Source organism: Balaenoptera musculus, chromosome 20 (genome assembly GCF_009873245.2).
Source record: "Balaenoptera musculus isolate JJ_BM4_2016_0621 chromosome 20, mBalMus1.pri.v3, whole genome shotgun sequence".
Taxonomy (NCBI): Eukaryota; Metazoa; Chordata; class Mammalia; order Artiodactyla; family Balaenopteridae; genus Balaenoptera; species Balaenoptera musculus.
The window spans coordinates 43,034,975-43,055,334 of NC_045804.1; the positions used below are offsets into that span (position 1 = coordinate 43,034,975).

General features: G+C 54.3%; 1 protein-coding gene across 1 annotated transcript in view; it reads left to right on the forward strand.

The window, feature by feature from the left end:
- The window catches only part of KSR1 (kinase suppressor of ras 1), a 146,195-nt gene extending 127,099 nt beyond the window's left edge, over positions 1-19,096 (forward strand). Inside the window, 9 exon segments of the mRNA XM_036836177.1 lie at positions 2,376-2,427; positions 3,257-3,305; positions 4,102-4,481; positions 6,786-6,882; positions 9,963-10,096; positions 10,847-10,978; positions 12,235-12,370; positions 13,764-13,897; positions 18,692-19,096. Coding sequence (XP_036692072.1) covers positions 2,376-2,427; positions 3,257-3,305; positions 4,102-4,481; positions 6,786-6,882; positions 9,963-10,096; positions 10,847-10,978; positions 12,235-12,370; positions 13,764-13,897; positions 18,692-18,770 — 1,193 coding nt within the window. The 3' untranslated portion in view covers positions 18,771-19,096.
- The last annotated feature ends 1,264 nt before the right edge of the window (positions 19,097-20,360 follow it).

Here is a 20,360-nt window from a genome sequence, read left to right on the forward strand (position 1 = left end):
CTGTTGAGGCTGGGCAAGGGGGCAGAGGGAGTGGCCTTGAGGCTGGCCCTTCACAGGAGCAGTGCCTTACTGGGAGGACCCTTGGCACCCATCCAGTCCTTCGTCTTGCACAGACACTTCAGGCAACTTGTCCAGGGTCACACAGCTAGGAGGTGGCAGAAACCCAGTCTGCAGAATAAGGGGAGAGGATCTTTTGCTGATGTCTTATGAGCGTCTGACCAGATATCTTCCTCTATATAATGGCAGGGAAACTACTACCCTATCTTAAAGAAGGGGACGCCAGTTTGGGAAGGTCTGCAGCCTTCGCTTACTCAGTGGGCCTCACCTTCCAGAGCCTTGTCACACGGCGCTATCTGCTGGCAATTGTTGGAAATGCCTCCAGTGCAGAAAGTTTAAAGAAGAAAACTTTCACTAAGACATTCTCATTGATTCCCTTTCACAGAAATTGTTTTGTACACCTTCTGTGTGCCAACCTTTGCATTTGACCATATTCCTGCCCCTAAGGAGTTTATACAATTAGTACTTATTTCTCTAGCTGGAGGTGACAAGCAATAGTACACATAATCTGCAACTTTAATTCTGAATTCAGCCGTATGAAGGTTCTGTGTGTTTTAGACCAAGACTGTAGCTAATTTTTTTTTTTTTCCTGGATTAAACAGGTCTGTCTTGAAGTCCTGGTATTTTGGTTATTCCAGGCTTTCCTGTTCCCCAGCCCAGCTCCATTAGGGGAGTGGCTGGAGCATCTGTTAGTTCTTACAGGCCCACCCCAGTGGTTTTGCAGGCTGTACAGGCTGGCCGGGGTCAGGGCCAGGCTCCCTGAGCTGCTCTGTGGCTTCACACCCATTTTTTCTGTGGTTCCCCTCCAAGAGCCTCCCTGGCTACTGCTCTAGGGTGACGTACAGGGGAGCACCCTTGAAAGCATGGGGAAAACGTGTGGCTCTTCTTCCAGAAGGGTCCATCTTGCTCTGAAGATACGTCAGGGGGGAGAGAAGGGAAATATAGTTCTATTAAAACAAATGTGGACATATTTGGAGCAGAATGCAAAATGCACTCTTAATGTTTAAGGAAAAGTATGAAGCTTCAGAGACATTTTGCCTCCGCCCAACTTGGGGTGCGGTTTCTCCCCAGACCCCCACCTCCCCATGTTCCCCCGTCCCCGTGCATGTGTTTATCTTCTGTGGAAACATTTGAGCAGCGTTGGGTGGGTGGAAACATCAGGCCGCCCTTGACAGTCTGCAGACACAGTGTAGCGGTGTCTGGAAGAGCCTTAGAAGAGGCTTCCGGGTCTAGGATTTCCCAGAAATTGTACACAGGATGTTGGGTACATGTGTGCATTTCCCTGATAGGAAGGCCCACGACCTCTATCAGACTCTCCAAGTATGATCGAGATGTTGAGAAAGCTACAGGGGTAGCCTTGGAGAAAGCCCAGAGGGAGGTGAGGGAGGTTTGCTGGCTGACGGGGAGGCTCTTTGTCCTAGAGGACAGGGAGAGGCCCTCATTAGTTCAAGCCACTGCCACCTCCAGTCTCTTCTTTTGCTAAAAAGGGGAACAAGGGGCCCACCCAGCCCTGGGGCTGCCAGCCTCCCTGAGTGCGATTAGAAGGGACCAGAGAGAACAGAAAGAAGCCAGCGGCAGAAGCAGCCGTAGGGCATTTGGCCTGTAACATGTTGGCTCCACACTGGGGTGACCATCTGTCCTGTGTTCCCTGGACGTGGGGCTTTCAGTGCTGAAACTGGGAAAGCCCCAGGCTCCGGGGTCAGTGCCAGCTGCCCAATCCTGGGGCCCCCGGCGTGTGGACCGTGCATTTCTCTCTGCCCAGAGGCTGCTCCGCCAGCCACCCAAACCCTGAAGCTGAGGGCATGGGGCCCCTGGTTCCCACCAGCAGTCCCCGGCGGCTGTGCCAGGCACCAGGTGACACTAATGAGCCACCTACGAGTCCGGCCTTTGGCCTCGGCTGGCCCGAGAGTCTCCCCACTCTCAAGGGGTGTTGAAACCAGCCCCTGCCTCGGAGCCGAGGAGGAGGGTCTGGCCCACACATCCGGGAAAGAGCAGCCCTGTTGCTTTTACCACTTGCTTGTCTGGGGCGGTTTGGCCACGGGGCGATGGTGGTGACTGAGAAGTCTCAGCCTCCTCCCCCACCGGAGTCCCTTCCCAGGGCAGAGCTGTGTGGGCAAAGCCGAGGGCCGTGGAGGCTGCGTCCGCGTTCTGCTTTAGGGAAAGCCCAGGGGAAGTGGCCCCGGAGCACATGTGCAGCCCAGCGAGGGGCTGCTGGCGGAGCACGCTCGGCCCTGCGGGTGCTGGCTTTGCAAACACTGTGTCTTCCGGGGGAGTGGAAGGGGGTCTCATGCCTCATATTTGTTTTCTGTTTCCTCCAGACATCTCGGCATTTCCTCCGACAGTCCCATTCGCCGAGGCGGACAGTTCCCGGTAGGCAGCCCTGCGCGTTCTCCTCCTTGGGGACTTGTTAAAGCTGGACGCAGATCCCTGACCGCCTCCCACCTCCACCTTTAAATCTCTGACCCTCCCATTCGAGACCCTGCCATGTACCTGGGCAGCCAGATGGGACACTGCTTGGGCTAATTCACCCTGTGAACCAGTGAACTCAGCCACAGGGTTTTAGTTGCCTCCTGTTGGTGCGGTCAGCATTGGGTGGGGCAGTCTGTGAGGCAGGAGCAGTCTTGTGACCCAGGAAGGCCGGGCAAAGGGCACTCAGCGTTAGAGAAACCTAATTATATGACTCCTGTTTGTGGAGCCCTTTCTGTGTCAGGCCATGCTGAGTACTTGTCTCACATTTTTTTGTATAGTTCTCAGCCAGGTGTAAAGTAGGTGTCATCCTCAACATACAGATGAGGAAGCCAGCTCAGAGAGGTTAAGAAATTGCATCCAGTCACACAGCTTAGGGAGCAACAGAACCAGTTCTCAAGTAGAATTCCAAGTCCTGTGCGTGTGCTCAGAACCCCATACTGGTTGTCAGATTCGAAAGGGCCCTGATGGTCACTGCCCACCCGTCGGCCCCTACCACCCTCAGATTAAGTCTGGAGAAGGCCAAGGCCAGAGAAGGGAAACGGGGTCTGGTCCTCGGCCTCCTGTGTGTTTCCACAGCATCCTGACTGCCTTTCCCATGGCCAAGTGGGTCAAAGTAAGGATCCAGGCCTGGTGCCCCTTTCTCAGACCTCACATGGGGAGTCCCCTGCCCAGCTGGGAGCAGAATGGCCCGGCCTCGGGGTCTCTTTGACAAACGCTGTTTCACTCTTAGGCTTGAGAACCAGCCAAAAGCAGATGTGTCGGAGGATCACGAAGTGGAGGTGAGTGATGGCGACCCGCAAGCTGTCGACGGTGCATCTCTCTCCTCTCTCCCCGGCTCAGCACGTGGAGGGGTCTGGGGAGCATGTGGGCACCGGACCCTGTTGAGGGCCATCTCAGGTGCCCAACCGCCGCAGCAGACTCGAACAGTGCACATGGCAGGGAGAGCAATCACGGATGCCACGAAGCAAGCTTCCTTCTGCTTTTCCGTTTTTTGAGGCTAAAGTAAACTCTTCATTCCCATGGTTTTCACCCCCAGCCAGGAGGCCTGGGCCCCAGCCCGGGAGGCTCTCCTTTTGTCTGTGTGGGGTGGGGCCGGGTGTGTGGACTTATCAAAGATCCCCAGGTGATTCTGACTCTAGCTGGGGCCAAGAATTGCTACCTTGACCCTTGAACCAGTGTCAACCGAACAGTGCAGTGGCTTAAAGATCCTGAGCAGACAGCAGACTGATTTTTTCCTGTACAGAGGAGAGTCAGAAACTGTGTGTTTAAACAAAAGCATAGCCAGAAAGGGTGAACACGGTCCAGTTCTTCATGCCAGGGGATGTTAATGCTCTTCCCCAGCGATTAGATGTCACTCATAGGTGGGTCTTGGAACATTAGCGGGAAAAAGGGCCAAGTGCCGTAGTCTGTGGATTAGGACATTGAGGCTGTGTGGTGCGAAGTGACCTGCCCACTATCCACAGCAAGCCCCGCAGAGCTGCGGCTAGAGCCCAGGCTTCCTGACCCCGGGCCCCTCTGTTCCCCGCCTGCCCCCAGGTCTCCCGCCCCCTCTATCCCCTCCTCCTCTCCTTCCAGGCTGAGGAGCCCGAGGCCGGCAAGTCAGAGGTCGAAGACGACGAGGACGAGGTGGATGACTTGCCGAGCTCCCGCCGGCCCTGGCGAGGCCCCATCTCTCGCAAGGCCAGCCAGACCAGCGTGTACCTGCAGGAGTGGGATATCCCCTTCGAGCAGGTGGAGCTGGGCGAGCCCATCGGGCAGGGCCGCTGGGGCCGGGTGCACCGTGGCCGCTGGCACGGCGAGGTGGCCATCCGCCTGCTGGAGATGGATGGCCACAACCAGGACCACCTGAAGCTGTTCAAAAAGGAGGTGATGAACTACCGGCAGACGCGGCATGAGAACGTGGTGCTCTTCATGGGGGCCTGCATGAACCCGCCGCACCTGGCCATCATCACCAGGTAACCCGGTCCCACTCTCCCTGGGGTGGCCTCCTCCTCTTCCCCTTTCCCTGGGGGCCCTGTTATTTGTGTGGACACCCTGGAGGGCATGGAAGTTTTCATTCAGAGAGGTACAGAGAAGAAAACCAAAATTGAGGTGTAATTTCTCCATCGTATAACCCCATTGACATTAAATAAATAAATCAGTAAAACAATACCTAAGGATAGAGAAAATTCAAATGTTCCAGAAAAGTATAAAGTGAAAACCAGCCTCTTCCCACCCCACCCGGGTGCTTCTCCCCAAAGGTGGGTACTGTAAACAGTTCCTTATCACGCCTTCCATTAAAATAAAAAAATTTGTATACACTCATGTTTTTAAACTATTTATCGATTTGATTTGTAACTATTTATGTGTTTGTAAAAATACACACCAAAGAGCCTACTGGTTACCTTGCCTTCTTCACTGGAGTGCAGGTCTGAGGTCTGCTCTGATCTTCTTAATACCTGCATAGTGTTCCCGCCGCGTCACGTAGCAGAACCTCCAGTGGTGTGCTGGTAGATGTTTAACAACCAGCTCTTGGGTGGTGGCGAGGGAAGCTCTAGTATTGATACCTGGCATCTGTCAATTCCTGTGGTGTAAACACTCACCACAGTTGATTTCATGTTACCAATATGGTGTCACTGAAAGTGGAGTGGAATTGGGTTGAGTCCCACAACTGGGCTCTGGGTTCTCTCTGGAACCCGATCGCTGGTCCTCCCCTAATTTATTTAACCAGCCCTCTTTTGCTGGACACTTTGTCATCATGAACATCTCTGTTTCCATATCTTGGTGAACTTCTGGCAGTATGTGTGCGGGGCTGGGTCAGAGTGCACGTATGTCACGTTTTGATGTACGTTGTCCGTTTCTACTCCAGAAAGTGTCCACCAGTTTCCCCTCCCACCATCAGTGGATGAGTGACCATTCCCCCCCCCCACCCCGAGCACCAGAGGGGTGTGAAACTGAAACATTTTTGCCCATGGCATTGAAAAAGTTGTTGTTGGGTCTTTACTTCTAAAATCAGGAAAAGCAATATGAGGTTAGTGACGAATCTTTGGAATATACGTGGTGTCAAGAAAAAAACTAAAAACCACTTTAATCCCATCAACCAAAAGAATCCTCATTAAGAGTCTGATGACATTCTCTATAGTTGGACCCTGTGCTTTGAAAAAACACCTTCTCCTCAAACAAACTGTATTTATTTACTAAGTAAAAAATGATTTCCATCTTGCTTGCATATCAGAGATATAAGTAACTACCCACTAGAACTCCCGAGCAGTGTGAGATCATCAGGTCACCACGTGGACCTGGTGGGGTGGGGACAAAATTCCAGCCCAAGCATGACACCATGATGCTTCAGGGAGCCTTGCTGTGGTTACACCAGCCCAGCATCCCCCGGATCCCAGCCTCAGTGCCGTCCGTCATTCATCCTCCCATCTCTCTCTCATCCACCCGGTCCCATGAGAGATCTGAGTCTCCTGAAAGGGAACACATATAGCAAAAGAATAAAAGAACATTAACAAAAAAGTTAACGTGTTTTAGAATCTGCTGAGGGGACTGGAACACGGAAAAGCAACCATCAGCCGATATTCCAGACCTTGAGGGTCCAAGAATCTTATCTCCTTGGAGATGATTCCTAAAAACTAGCCCCTTCCTCAGATAGCTTAAGTCAGCTTCTCCCTGGAGCAGGGGAATGAAGCTACACATTCTGTCTGGGTCCTTCCTCACTCCGGGTTTTAGGAGTCGGTACGGGTGGGGACCACGACATACAAGCCCCTTATCTAATAATCACTCTGACATGCCTGACAGCCACCCCTGCCCTCCTGCACACTCTGCATTGTAATAAAATCCCTGTGATCAGAAAATAACACGATCATGAAAATCATTATGGTGAGCCCGGAGCCCTGATGCTGCCTGGTAATAGCCTGAAAAGGCCGGATTCTTCCCTGGCTGCTGAGTTTGCGTGCGCGTGTTCCCGCCTCGAACTTCCACAAAGGTGGGCTGCTCTGAATTGCCAGGAGGCTTGGTGAACTGAGTTTCCTGTTCTATGGTGGGCAGGCCCTAGGCCTCGGGGAGCCGGTGTTCTTGCCCACTCAGGCCAGGCCCCAGCAGGAATGGGCATCAGGCTGGTTAAGAACAAGGATTTGGGCACCCAGGGTCTAGGGGACGGAGAGAGCCCTCCCGAGGCCGGTGGGCACAGCCCTGCCCCTGCTTCTCCCCGGCTCCAGAGGGGCTTGGGTTGGGCTGCACAGGCCCCAGATCTCTGCCTGACCCACCACTCCTCACAGCTTCTGCAAGGGACGGACGTTGCACTCGTTTGTGAGGGACCCCAAGACATCTGTGGACATCAACAAGACCAGGCAGATCGCCCAGGAGATCATTAAGGTGAAGAGGCATCCAGCTGGCTCCAGAGTTCCTGGCTGTCCCCCAGTCTGTCTGACCATGTCAGGGTAGTGGTGGTGGCTGCTCTGTCTTTCCCTTTAGGTGGGGCGCCTCAAGGGTGGGACCCCCATCTCCTTCCCTCTGTCCCTGTCTTGTCTGCTGGGAGCTGGACACCCTGGAGAAACTCGGTGGGTTTTAAAGACAGATGGCTTGAGTTTGAATCTTGGTCATACCAGCTGTGTGACTTCGGGCAGGTCGATTAGCCTCTCTGAGCCTTGGCTTCCTCCCCTGTGAAATGGAGATGCCAGTGTCACCTCCTTCATTGGATTGGTGCAAAGGTAAACTGGGATAATCCATGGAGAGAGCGTTGGGTCCAGGGCCAGCGCTTGGTGAGAGTCTGTTAGAATTGATTAAGGTTTGGGACAGGGGTTCTGCCTTAAAGTTTCCAAATCCAAGTTTCATGAGGACAGGCCTTCAGGCTCAACTCGGGCAGCCTTTTTTTTTTTTTTTTTTTTTTTTTAATTAATTTTTGGCTGCGTTGGGGCTTCATTGCTGCACACGGGCTTTCTCTAGTTGCGGCGAGCGGGGGCTACTCTTCGTTGCAGTGCACGGGATTCTCATTGCGGTTGCTTCTCTTGTTGCGGAGCACGGGCTCTAGGAGTGCGGGCTTCAGTAGTCGTGGCACGTGGGCTCAGTAGTTGTGGCGCACAAGCTTAGTTGCTCCGCGGCATGTGGGATCTTCCAGGACCAGGGCTCGAACCCGTGTCCCCTGCATTGGCAGGCGGACTCTCAGCCACTGCGCCACCAGGGAAGCCCCTTCTTTCATCTTTTTAAAGTAATTAAACAAAAATGAAAGAAAAGCTTATTTGTTGCTTTATTTAGCAACAGACAGGCCCAGAGAAAAACTAGATTAGTGCTGGATAGGGCTTCCTCTTTCCTGGTTCTTGTTTTTGTGGAAAAGCTTTCTCTTTCCAGCTCCCACCAAGTTTTTGTCCCTTTCCTGTTGTTAGTCTTGCCTTCTTTTCTTTTTTCTCCCTCCCTCCTTACATCCATTGTGTGTGTGTGTGTCGTTGGAAAGGAAAAGATAAAAATCTCAGTGACATTTATGAACACCAAGATTTCCACGTGACATTTCCATGTGGCTAAACTAATGCATTAAACTTTTGCAGCCCCCAAAACACAAATATCACACTTACGCCTTCATTTGTAGTCTGTCTCATTGCAGAGAAGTTGGAGGGAGCTGCAGAGTGTCACACCTACTCTATGTTGGCCCCAAACCTGCTGGGCCCTGCTCCACACTCTGCCGGACTCTGCCCTCCTCCCCCAAACTGTTCTCTCTCCTTATCGTCAGGACACTGTGGGAGTCTGGTTGCTGAGTTAGGTTGAATGAACCATCTGGAAGATTCCAGGGCAGAAGAGAAAAGTTCAAAGGTTTTGGAGCTGCAGAGCCGGAAGCTTCCTCTCTGCTGGCTTATTTATTTTCCCCATCCCCCTTCTTCTGAGAACTTCTAAGCCACTTCCTTTTGTACTCATCTCTGATATTTTGAGGCTCAAAATATAATAACAGGGGCTTGACCTTTGGTTAGAGGGCTTGGGGGCCACTCTAGAGGCATTGTGAAATTATGGCAAGGAAGGAGGGTTTGTGTTCCAGACCCGGGCACTTTCTATCTTGTCTCTGGCCATTTGAGGCTGTGACACCTATTTTATAAACAAGGCTCAGAGAGGTACAGGCACTTATCCTCAGTCACACAGCTGGTCCCTGTTCAACCCAAGATGGGGTCTTGGCTCTCTCTGGTCACTGGGGAAGGCTGTGCCTTGGTTTGGTTTGGGAAATGGGCAGACATTTTAAGAAGGATCGTTTTACATTCAGGATGGCGTTTTGGGAAAGAGCAAGTCACTCTTTCCTGGAACTCCCTGCTTCCGTTGCAGGATGACAGCTCTCAGCAGGCCTGGGGGAAGTGGCCACGGTGGACCCCGAGCCCTCCCATCTCTTGCAGGAGAGCATCTGCCTTGTGTACATTCTTCTCTGACGCGCTCGAGCCCCACTTGGTCTGAGCTCTGGGCTCGGCTGAGTTCTGTCTGCTTCTGCCTCACAGCTCATTCTTCTATTTCCTAAATGTGGCTTGCTGTTTACCTCTCCCCTCCTCACCCCAAGATACCTTTCAAGTCAGGCGGAGTTCTCACGTATGAAGCACCCTTGATGTGGGAGATTGGGAGATGGGTTTACACGTGCCTCTTTCTGACCCGGCAGGGATGCCCATTTCAGTCATGCATCTTGTACAGCTCCCCCCTTCTCCCTCCCCGCTCCCCTTTCCCAAGAGCATCAGGGTACCTGGGAGTCCTGAGTTTGGCCTTGGATGAGATCATGCCTGTGTCAGGTCACCCACATCCCATGCACCTGGCAGTGTTCAGTCCAAATAGAGCGTTGGTTAGAAATCACCCAGCCCTGACCTGTCACTTGGCAGGTTGAGGAAACTGAGGCTTCGAAGTCGAGTCCAAGGCCCCACAGTGAATTAGAATTCTGGGCTGGATTTCAGTCTTAGACCAGGACTTCTACCACAGCACAGGCAGTGGGACCACCTGAGCTCAGGGGCTCCCTCTGTGGGAATTCCTCTCTGTTCCCCAACCCTAGCCCTTGCCCAGCCTGAGGGGAGAGGCCAGCAAAGCCTGAGAGAGACCCCAGATCACTCGGGCCTTTTATGACTTAACACGGACAGTAGCGTCACAGTGAACCTTTGTATACTTCCTGACCCCAGCCCCTCACCCATCACCCTTTCCACACCTCATCTGAGTATAAGGTGGATGTTGGGCAGCGCGCTGACACAGCAGGAGCGCAGACTGGCCTGGCACCAGATCTCAGCCATGCTGCTTAACTGCAATGTGGCCTGGGGCAGGTGACTTCCCATCTCTGAGGCTGGCTTTCCTCCTCTGTAAAAAGGAGACAGTTACACTGCACAGGGTTGTGAAGATGAAATGAGGGGGTGGGGTAGGGCGTCCCGCTCAGGGCCCGGCCCAGAGTAGGAGCTAAGTTATTCGTCATTCATCTTCCCTCCGCCCCTGACGTGAGGCTCGCTGTCTTCCAGGGAATGGGATATCTCCACGCCAAGGGCATCGTGCACAAAGATCTCAAATCCAAGAATGTCTTCTACGACAATGGCAAAGTGGTCATCACAGACTTCGGGCTGTTCGGGATCTCGGGCGTGGTCCGAGAGGGACGGTCAGTTGGCCTTGGGCATCTGGACAGACTAGGGAGGAACTGGGCGGTGCTGGTGGGCCTGAGGTCCAGCCGAGGTCTGGGCACTCGCTGTCTGTTACTGAGGGGCAGCCCTCCCTGCAGGAAAGGCCAGGTCTGCTCTGGTCCTGCTCTTGTGTTTCTGGTCCAGAATCAGGTTTGGGTGACACTTAGGTCACTCGTAGTGCTGAATTCTCAGGCTGGCCCCCGTGGTGGTTGGGTCCCCTCACTCACGTTTTCCCTGTATGCTCACTGACTCGGGCAGGGGACCGGGGTTCACGTCCCCATTATGAGGAAGAGCGTCAGGCTCTAGTTCCACAAATCTTGAAGCGGGGGTGGGGATGGGGAGAAAGGCTCCTTCCCAAGCATCTGGACCCCCAGGAGGGAGAGCGGAAGCTGGGCTGGAGAGCCAGCCCCAGGCCACGTTGTAAGGCCCACAGGCAGATCTGATCTCCTGCTTGGAGATGCCCTCCACACTCCCAGGGCAGAGAATCAGCACCCTCAAGTGCAACTCGCTGCCGATGCCTGTTCTTGGCCTGCTTTTCTGGAAAAGCCTGGTTATCACTCCTCTGTAACATTCCCCCAAAGCGCAGGTGCCTTGGCAAGTGCATGATGGCGTGCTGCTTTTCTGGGCCATGGTGGGTGGTGTGCCAGCCCTGGGGCAGATGTTTGCCCTGCGGGCCTCTTTGCTGTTGACTGAAGGCCATGTCCTTGCCCTGGTTTCTTGGCCTCCAGGCGTGAGAACCAGCTGAAGCTGTCACATGACTGGCTGTGCTACCTGGCCCCCGAGATTGTGAGGGAGATGACCCCCGGGAAGGACGAGGACCAGCTGCCCTTCTCCAAAGCGGCTGACGTCTATGCATTTGGGTGAGGAGGCCCCTGGTATCCCTCCGCCTGGGGCTCTGAGGCCAAGTGGGCTCAAAGAGAGGGTCCTACTGGCCACGGGGGGCAGGGGGAGGTGTGCTTTGAGTCTGGATCAGCCACTTGTTTGGGCCAGTGACCACGTCCTTGACCTTCTGTTTCCCCCACCTGTAAAATGGGAAGAATAAAGTACCTCCCTGGTAGAGCTGTTAAATGAGGACTAAATTAGCTAATTGTATAGAATGCTTAACTCTGGGTGTCATTCCCACCTGTTGCCCCATGAGGACACTCACCAGAGCTAATCAAGGACTGTCCCTCTGAGAGAATAGGGAGTCCTGCCAGCTGTGCCCCACAAAGAGCTGGGGTGCTGACCGATAGAAACATAGAAATATAGAAACATAATATGAGCCAGATGTGTAACGTCTTCTCTTAGCCACATTAAAAAAGAAAAAGAGGGAATTCCCTGGCGGTCCAGTGGTTAGGACTCCGCGCTTCCACTGCAGGGGGCCTGGTTCGATCCCTGGTCAGGGAACTAAGATCCTGCATGCAGTGTGGCACGGCCAAAAAAAAAAAAAAGAAACCGGTGAAATCAGTTTCAATAGATATTTAACTCAGTATAGCCAAAATATTATCATTTCAACGTGTAATCAAAATAAGAAATTAAAATTTTACCCCACAAAGCTTTCAAAAGCTGGTGTGTGTTTTACACCTCAGTTCCCCTCCCCACATTTCGGTTACTCAGTAGCCCCACGTGGCCGCCAGGTTGGACAGGGTGTGTCTAACGGAGAAGGTCCCATCCAGGTAAGTCGAGAAGCGCAAGGGGACTTGGAGGGTCTGAGTGACGGCCTCATCCCGTAATCTCTCGGGGGATCCTTCCCTCACGGGTGGTCTCTTCCTGGCCTGACCTTTAACTATCATTTCCTGAGCACCTGCGTGTGCCAGGCCCAGGGCTGGGCATTCCTGTCACTCCTCAGACAACCTTGGCCATGGGCAGCTACCCTACGGAGGTTGAACGGTTATACCGGGATCTCTGTCCAGAGCCCGTGCTGTCTGAGACCTCCTGCCACAATGGGAGCGCAGGGCCCCGGGAGGAGTCAAGGCGTTCCCGGAAGCCTGGTGGGTGAGGAAGGCAGGAGGGGGATGCTGGGTCCTCCTGCCGGGCTTCCGGCATCAGGGCAGCAGGCACCTCCGGGGTGTGAGCTGAGCTGAGCTGAGCCGTGCCGCCAGGGAGCTCAGGCCACGTGGGTGGGTGGTCTCCACAGGACCGTTTGGTATGAGCTGCAAGCCAGAGACTGGCCCTTGAAGAACCAAGCTGCGGAGGCCCTGATCTGGCAGATTGGAAGCGGAGAGGGAATGAAGCGAGTCCTGGCCTCCGTCAGCCTGGGGAAGGAAGTCACCGTAAGTAGCCCCCCAAGCCCCTGCACTGGGAGAGGAAGGCGGGGTAGAGGGCAGGCGGCTGGCTGCCCTTCCTTCACTCCCCTGAGACGTGGGACCCAGAGGCGGATGGGTGGCAGGCAGGCCTCTTTGCTGCCTCTTTCACCACCCCACTGCTAACCTTTAAAAAGGAAAATTATCTTGAAAAAAAAAAGGACAGGAAGGAAATAAAGATAATGGTTTTGATTGAACTACGAGATAAGCTAATAAAGCCTGTATGTTACTTACTAGAAAGAAGATAATAACACATTTCACTGCATAAAGTACAAACAGTAGGGTCGTTGTCGTGTCAGATCTTTCTCCTTAATGTTGTTCTCGACCCTTCGAGAACAAATCAAGGTTTCCACAGCAGATCTGTTTTCAAGATGCCAAATCATAATACGGTCGCTGCCCTCGCATGACTGAATATCATTAATGGTGTCTCTGCATTGCAGTCTGTAAGTTCCCCCGCCTGGCACAGTGACACATGAACGAGCCCGGGGGGGGGGGGGGCGGTGTTCTCAGCGCCGTCAGTGTTTACCACGTGCTCATGAGTCAGATAGGCCTGGAGCAGACAGATGCCAGCCAGGATGTTGATAAGTAGCCCCAGTAGGTACCTGGGCAGCATAGCATTGGAAACGTCTGGGGGGACCACCCGGCACTCATCCAGGTGAAGCACTAAGTAGGCTGTGAGTTTCCCGGCGGGGTCACCGTCTGCCCTGTTGCATGAGCACCTTCTGTCTGGTCGTGCGTGCAGGCCTGTCTTCTGAATCGAAAGGCCGAGGGGGTGTGCCGTGTGCACACGTGGATCCGGAGAGTAGGCAGCAGAAGGCCAGAGCGAGGAGGGCTTTGCCCCGACTCGGGGCTGTCAGGACAGCTGTTCCGTCGACTCTCACTGCTGCCCTGTACTCAGTCCTTCTTGACCCTCGCAGCCTCCATTCCTGTGACGCCCCCAGGCTCCTCCTCCATCGCAGCCTGGCCAGCCCTGCACACCTTCCAAGCATCTTGAGTTTCACCTGTCAACACGCTGCCTTCCGCTTTCCATTCCAAACATCCGTGACCCCGTTTCTGATCTCTTTCCTATGACCTTTCATTCGTCTTTGTAACTGTTATTCCAGGGAGGTCGAGGAAGGAAGGAGGGGAGGGAGGCCCATGCCCTCCATTTTAACTGGAAGTGTGAGAGCGCTTCTCAAATTCAGTTATTTCGCGGCCCCGCTCCAGCCATGGCCAGTCACCTCAGTGTCGGCAGGAGAGTGAGGCGACCACCAGCCGGGGGGCGCTCGGGAACACGGAAGGGACCCTGGGCAGAGTGCCCCGGCCGCGCCCCGCCTCGCTCCCCGCCAGCTCTCACGTCCTCCAATGCCGGCTCGCTTTGCAGGAGATCCTGTCCACCTGCTGGGCCTTCGACCTGCAGGAGAGGCCCAGCTTCCCGCTGCTGATGGACATGTTGGAGAAGCTGCCCAAGCTGAACCGGAGGCTCTCGCACCCCGGGCACTTCTGGAAGTCTGCCGAGTAAGTACCCCTCGGAGCCGAACCTGCAGCCAGGCGTCTCAGAGGGCACTGTCTGCTCTGTCTGCCCGAGCCTTTGATCCAGGGAACCCCCAGAGCTGGTTAGCCAGAGGTGACTGGTCCCCTCGCCCAAGGGATGTCGGCGTTCCGCTCATCACGTTTATTTAGGAGACTCTTTCATAGGCCAGTGTCTCCCGTTCTCCTCCGTGGAAACCACATCACTGTTACCAGCCCAGTGCTGACGCTGGGCCCAGGCTAGGCCCTGACAAGAAGGTTCTGCCTGCTGTACAGCCCCGCGTTAGCCTGGGTTCATAACAGCTGATTCATTTTGCTGTGCAGTAGAAACTAACACCACCTTGTAAAGCAACTATACTCCAATAAAAATTAATCTAAAAAAATAAAATTTCTGGGTTAAAAGGTTAAAAAAAAAGAAGGTTCTGCCTGGGAGGGGGCCAGACAGAGCTTCACCAAAACCAGCCGAGCAGCTGTTGCTTAAAATGGCACAGAGCTTTCTAGCCCCCAGATTAGCCACCTGTCACAGGGACCGCACCGCCCGGGTTTATGTGCTGCTTTGACACTGGGAGCCCGTCTCCTTTCTGTGTAATCACATAATCCTTTGCAGCCCTCCGTGCTGGGGTGGTCTCCACTCCTCTCTTCTGAGTTCTGCCTCATTCCCTTTTTTCTTTGTCCCTCTGGCTCTCTCTTCCAGAACACTCAAAAACAGACCTCTGCCCTGCCTCTGCGGGAATCTGGGCAAGTCCTTCCTTGCTCCCAGCCTCAGCTTCCACAGCTTTATAGAGTGGGAGCGTGGGCAAACTTGTCAAGGGCCACGTGGGAAATAGTTTAGCTTTGCAGGCCGAGAGGGAACCTCGAGTGACGGCTCCCTGTCACTGGGATTTGCAGGGTGCCCAGCGGCGTGCAAAGCGACGACACCACCACGTACGGTCTCTGTCACGACGACCCAGCTCTGCTCTTTGGTTCAGGAGCAGCCACAGACCCACAAACTTGCGGGCTGGCTGGTTCTAGTAAAACATTATTTATGGATGCTGAAACTTGAATTTCATGTAATTTTCACAGGTCATGAAATAGTCTTCTTTTGATTTCTTTTCCCCCCCGATCATTTGGAAAGGTAAAAAACATTCTTAGTTTGTGGATCGTACAGAAACAAGAGGCAGGTCACACGTGGCTGGCCTCCTGGACAAGATGCATGGCTTTGAACTTTAAGGTGTAAGGCACTTTCTAGAAGTGTCGTCTCCCACAGGCCCAGGACATAGAACAGATAAAGTGGGTCTTCTCTTGGTGGGAGTCAGGCAGTGGCAGGGGGCGAGAGCCTGTCTAACCCCTACACCCAGCGTAGCCCCCGGAGAAGCTGCACCCGGATCTCACACCTGCCCAAGTGTGTGGTGGCAGTGGCACTCCTCTTGTTCTAGAAAGAGCCAGATTTTAAGTGTTTTAGGCTTGTAGGTCATATGGTCTCTGTCACACGTTCTTTGTTTTGGTTTTTTATTTTTTTTGACAGCTCTAAAATGGTCACAACTTTTTTGTAGCCAGATTTGACTTACACCTAGTTTGCCAGCTCGTTTTGAAAGTAAACCAGACCAGGCGTCGAGCCGCAGGTGAGGAGAGGCCCGGGCTGGGTCAGCCCAGCAGAGGGTGCAAGGAGGAGAGCTTGAAGAAATACAGCAAAGTTGGCAACTTAGGCCAGTTGGAGGGACAGTCTGAGGAATGACGATTTGGGGTGAGGGAATGCTGTACCTTATAATGTGAGATTAGATTCAGTATTTTGCACTTAAGATGGGTCAGAGTCTAATACAAATAGGGGGTAACAGGTGTTACCATCAGAGGTGTGGGTTTTACCCAACTGTTGCTGACAGCTGTGCCACACCTGAGGCGACAGGCCGGGGCCGGGCCTCCACCAGCACGGAGTTGATAGTTTAATTAGGATAAAGACAAGCAGATGTACACTGTAAGCCCTCGGAGCAGGACGCTGCCTTATCACCTCTGTATTCTCAGCTCTAAGCACACTCCCAGGATGTAGTAATTGCTCAATGAATATTTGATGGGTGATGGGGATGAAGGAGGGGTTGATGACAATATGCTGAGTGCCAGGCAGAAACTCAGCTTCTGTGGGCACACTGCCCACCGGGGAGCTGGAGGAAGGGTCTCCAGAAGAGAGGGGTCATGGGAGCTGGGTTTTGGGTGGGAGCCCGGGCATCTCCTGGACTCTCAAGAAGTTCAAGGATCTGGTTTGTCAGACCTTGGGCAGCTCGTTTAGCACACCAGGCCCTGGTTTTCTCCTCCACAAAAGCGAAGGCTGCACTGGGGACGGGGCATGGAGTAGGGGCTGAGGAGTGGTGCGGGTATTCAGGAGAAGATGATTCCGGATTCCCGAAAGGCCCCAGAGCCCCACCTTCCCATTCCACATGTGGGACACTGAGTCAGAAATGGGGGTTGTTTCCTGCCCAAAGTGATCAGTTTTAGCCCCTTCTAGGAAGGAATGCCAGCATACCTCAGTGAGTCTGTATCAAAGCTTCCTGTTCATGATTTTTACTTCTACACACTCAAACCTCTAATTCTCATTTTCTCTTTTCTTTTCCATCGGTCTTGTTGCTTTTTTTTTTTTATTTTCGGGGGGGGCGGTGGCGGATCCGCTGGCCTGTCCTGTCGTCTCCCCCTCTCCCGCCACCCTGATTCCTGTGGCCCTTCCTCCACCCGTCCACACTGGGTGCCCACCTCCATCACCTGCCGGACCGCACTCCTCCCACGCCTGGCAAAATGGTTGCGGGTGCTCCCAGGCGCTGGCGGAGCCGCTACTACGGGAAAGGACGTTACGGTCACCCTGACTTTAAGAACAACTGTCCAGTCCTGGAGGAATAGTGTGTCTTCTGCTGGTTCCCTGATTCTCTGCCTGTTTGCGGTTAACCCTTTGCACCTCCTGCCTCCTGTTCTGTCTCTGCATCCAGCTTCCCCTTCTTGGCATGTTGTATTCCCATAAACGAAAGTGAAACTCTGGCAGCTCACATGGCCACCGGCAAGGGCCCTGCAAGCTCATGTTTCTCTCACTGGGCTGAGAGCAGACCCACGGCATGTGGCAGGGCCTCTGTCCACACACTGGCAGACGATGGCTTATCCGTGGTGGGGAGAGAACTCAGATCACTGGTCTGAGTCCCCAGGATCCCCTCTGGCCAGACTTTAAAGAAGAGAATGCAGGGAGCAGAAATAGTAAACTCCGAGACGTCGATTTTGATGGTCAGGGGCTGAGGGACAGTGGGCCTGCTGGTCGACCTCTGTACAGAATTCTGTGGCCATGTCCCAGGGCGAGCTTGGGGGAGGGTCTTTGTGCCAGGCTCCCTTCCAAGCTTGCTCTGCTGCCAAAGCCTGGAATGGAGTGGGGATGTCCCTTTCTCTGTCTGCAGGGAAAGAGGGGTCCCTGCCCTGTGCCCTGGCCAGGCCTCGGCCGCTCCCCTGCCCCCTCCCCGAGGGCTCGGGTTCTGACGCTGCTCTCCCCTCTTCTCTTTCCTTCTGTAGGTTGTAGGCCTGGCTGCCTTGCATGTACCGGGCCTTTCTTCCTCCTAATCCACGCTCGGCACCGTGACTTCTACTCGAGCTCAAACAGCAATGCGGGCACTAACCCAGGGGATGCGGTCGTTGCCACTCTGGCCTTCTCTGCTGAGACTTCTTCTTTTGCTTTGTTTCTTAAAACTGGCCCTCGCCCCGCTCCGCGGCCTGCGTGTGCCTGAGTAACTGCTCTCCATGGAGGGTCCCCCTAACAGCACCCCCGAACCGCCTTCCTGGACTCAACTTCATCTCTCTCTAGCGCTTCTTCTGTGGGGTGGCCCTGTCTCCCTACTAACAGTTCAGTGAGAGAGATTCCCCCTCTCCCTGGTCCCCCAGCACACCGGCCCCCTGTGGGGTGTGTCCGCAGGACAGGGGTCGGGGTTTTGCTTGGCTTTTAACCCGCGGGGATCTTGTCCAACACGGAGTGGAATGATTTCAGAGCTGCCGGGTGGTCCCCTCTGGAGGGCTAGGGTTGTGACACCACAGGTTCTGTTGCCGTGAAAGACACCAGCTCAGAAGGGCTGTGTCTTCGGCCACACACCGGGGAAAGCTGTCCTGAAGCAAGGGGGTGGGACCTGTCTCCAAACAGTTTCACTAGTGGAAATGTTTCTGCCCTCTCCCCCCTGCAGCATTACTCCCCTTCCATCTGCCCAGTGCAGACGGAAAGTACCAGACCCCGAGCCAGCGTTCGGCAAGAGTGTGGCTGACAGGTCACCCACAGGTCCTCCACTGCTTACCAAACGCAGATTCCTGGGTCTCCCCAAGACCTGAATCCGGGTGTCTGGAGGCAGATGCTGAGAACCCGCATCTCAGCCTGCTTCCCAGATGGCCCTGACGCACCCCAGCATTTGGGGACTGTTTCTGGAAGGAGACTGCAGTACCACTCTTAGTACAGGTGGCTGGGTTTCTCTTCCCTCCCAGTTCCACTCAGAGCAAGAGCTTTCCCGGCTGCCAGTGAGAATGAGCCCACAGCGGTTACTGGGCGTGCGGGGTGCTGGGGGTTCCAAGACGAACAGGCCCCTGCCCTCCAGGAGGGAGTGCAGCCGAGGCTTAGCCCCCGGCCAGGTGGGACCAGGAGCAGCTCTGCCAAGGCCGTTGGCCTGTATCATCATTCCCACTTCTTGGTGGGGCTGGGTCCTCTGCTGAGCTTCTGGAACTGGCCCACTCGTTAGCTAATGCTGCCCAAATTCTGATCAAGACCAGGGGGGCTATAACTCTTGTTTTTGTTCCTCTTTGCAGTATTAACAGCAACAAAGTTGTACCCCGGTTTGAAAGGTTTGGCTTGGGCGTCCTGGAGTCCAGTAATCCAAAGATGTAGCCAGCTCTGCCGTTTTTCTGACATTGTATTTCTTTCTTAAATGGGTTTCTAAAACATCCAAACAACCACCACAACAAAAAAACAACACTCTTCAAAACGCCAGCCATCCTCCTAAGTGCTGCGAACCAGGAGCACGAGTCCTCGGTTTAGACTGTTCTTCCATAAAAACACTTGGGTCCCGGAGATGGAGCCGCGCCTGCTGTTTCTTAAAATGACGTCACCAACAACCAGACCTGTCCCGACAGACGGCAAATGTTTACATGTATGTTTCTGCAGAGTTGGACTTGTTGTACAATAGGTGATAATAAAAACCGTCTGTGCAGAGGTCACTGGCACCGAGGGCAGAAGTGGCCGTCCCCTCTGGAGGACCCTGTAGGAGTGAGGCACCCACACTGGTTCAGAGGAAGAAAAGCATCGTGTTTGTGGCTGTTCCCCAGGCAGGACGGTGGGGGGACCACAAGGTTTGACCCGGCCTCTGCGTTGGCCCTAAATCCCATCTCCCCTCGTCCTACCGAAGGGCCGCTGTCCCTTCCTCCTCTTGCAGAGGACACCCTGACCAGGAGCCGAGCTGGATTATGAGGGTCGGGAGTTCACAGAGAGCTTGGGTTCACCTTTGACCCTTGTAATCCAGTCCATACCTGCTGGAAAAAGCAGAGACATAAAATCCAAATAACATCTGGACTGATCCAGTGGTTCCCAGCCAGGGTTTCCAGTGCCTGGGAAGATGTTTCTTTCGTGAAGCCCGCAGGGGAGGCACCAAGAAGATGGGACTAAGGGCTTCGGCTGTTTAGAAATATCCCAGTCCCTGACTGACATTTGACCCCAGAGCTAAGGCCTAGCCCAGCAGCTGCGTACACCATGAAGGCCTGATCCATGAGAACAGGGAAAGTAGGGGGAGGGAGAAGTGGCAAGCAGAGGGTCCCTGAGCCCACCCTCCTAGCCACAGGGTGCCCTGGCCCATCATCAATCTTGCCAAGGTTCCGGAACTGCCCACCTCTTCCAGCCCTCAGTCCTGTTGAAACCCCTTAGCCCACTGCTGACTCCTCCACTGCCCGTGTTCAGAGCTCTTAGCCAAGGTGGGAACCACGTGCCCCTCCCCGCTTTCACTTAGACCCAGCTAGCAAGCTCCCGACCTTCAGAGTCTTCCCAAGCGCCAAGTCAGGCCTCCTACTGTGTCCCTTTGAACCAGAGAAGGGGCCGGGTTTGGGAAAGTCCAGGATATGACAGTGTCCTGCCTGTCCTCATTAGAAGCTGACACCTAAAGAGAAAAGTTCCAAATGGCAAAGAAGCCCTTCAGTGAAGGTTACGTCATCGTATCCAGCTCCAAAGCCAGAAATGATCGAGGGTGATGAAAGTGGAGAGGAGGTTGTCTTCAGACCCAGAACCTGCGTCCACGCTCAGAGCCGCCGAGACGGGGAGGCACTTGGCCCTCCTACCCCGTTTACGTAGACCCGTCGAGCCAGGCTCCCAGCCTGGAGTCTGGCGAAACATCATACGAGATGGGCCGCTTTGCCTGGAGGCTGTGGGGCTGCCTTCCTGGCTCTGGGCCAGGCACCCCTCAGCGGCCCTGCCAAGAGGGCACAGCCTGGC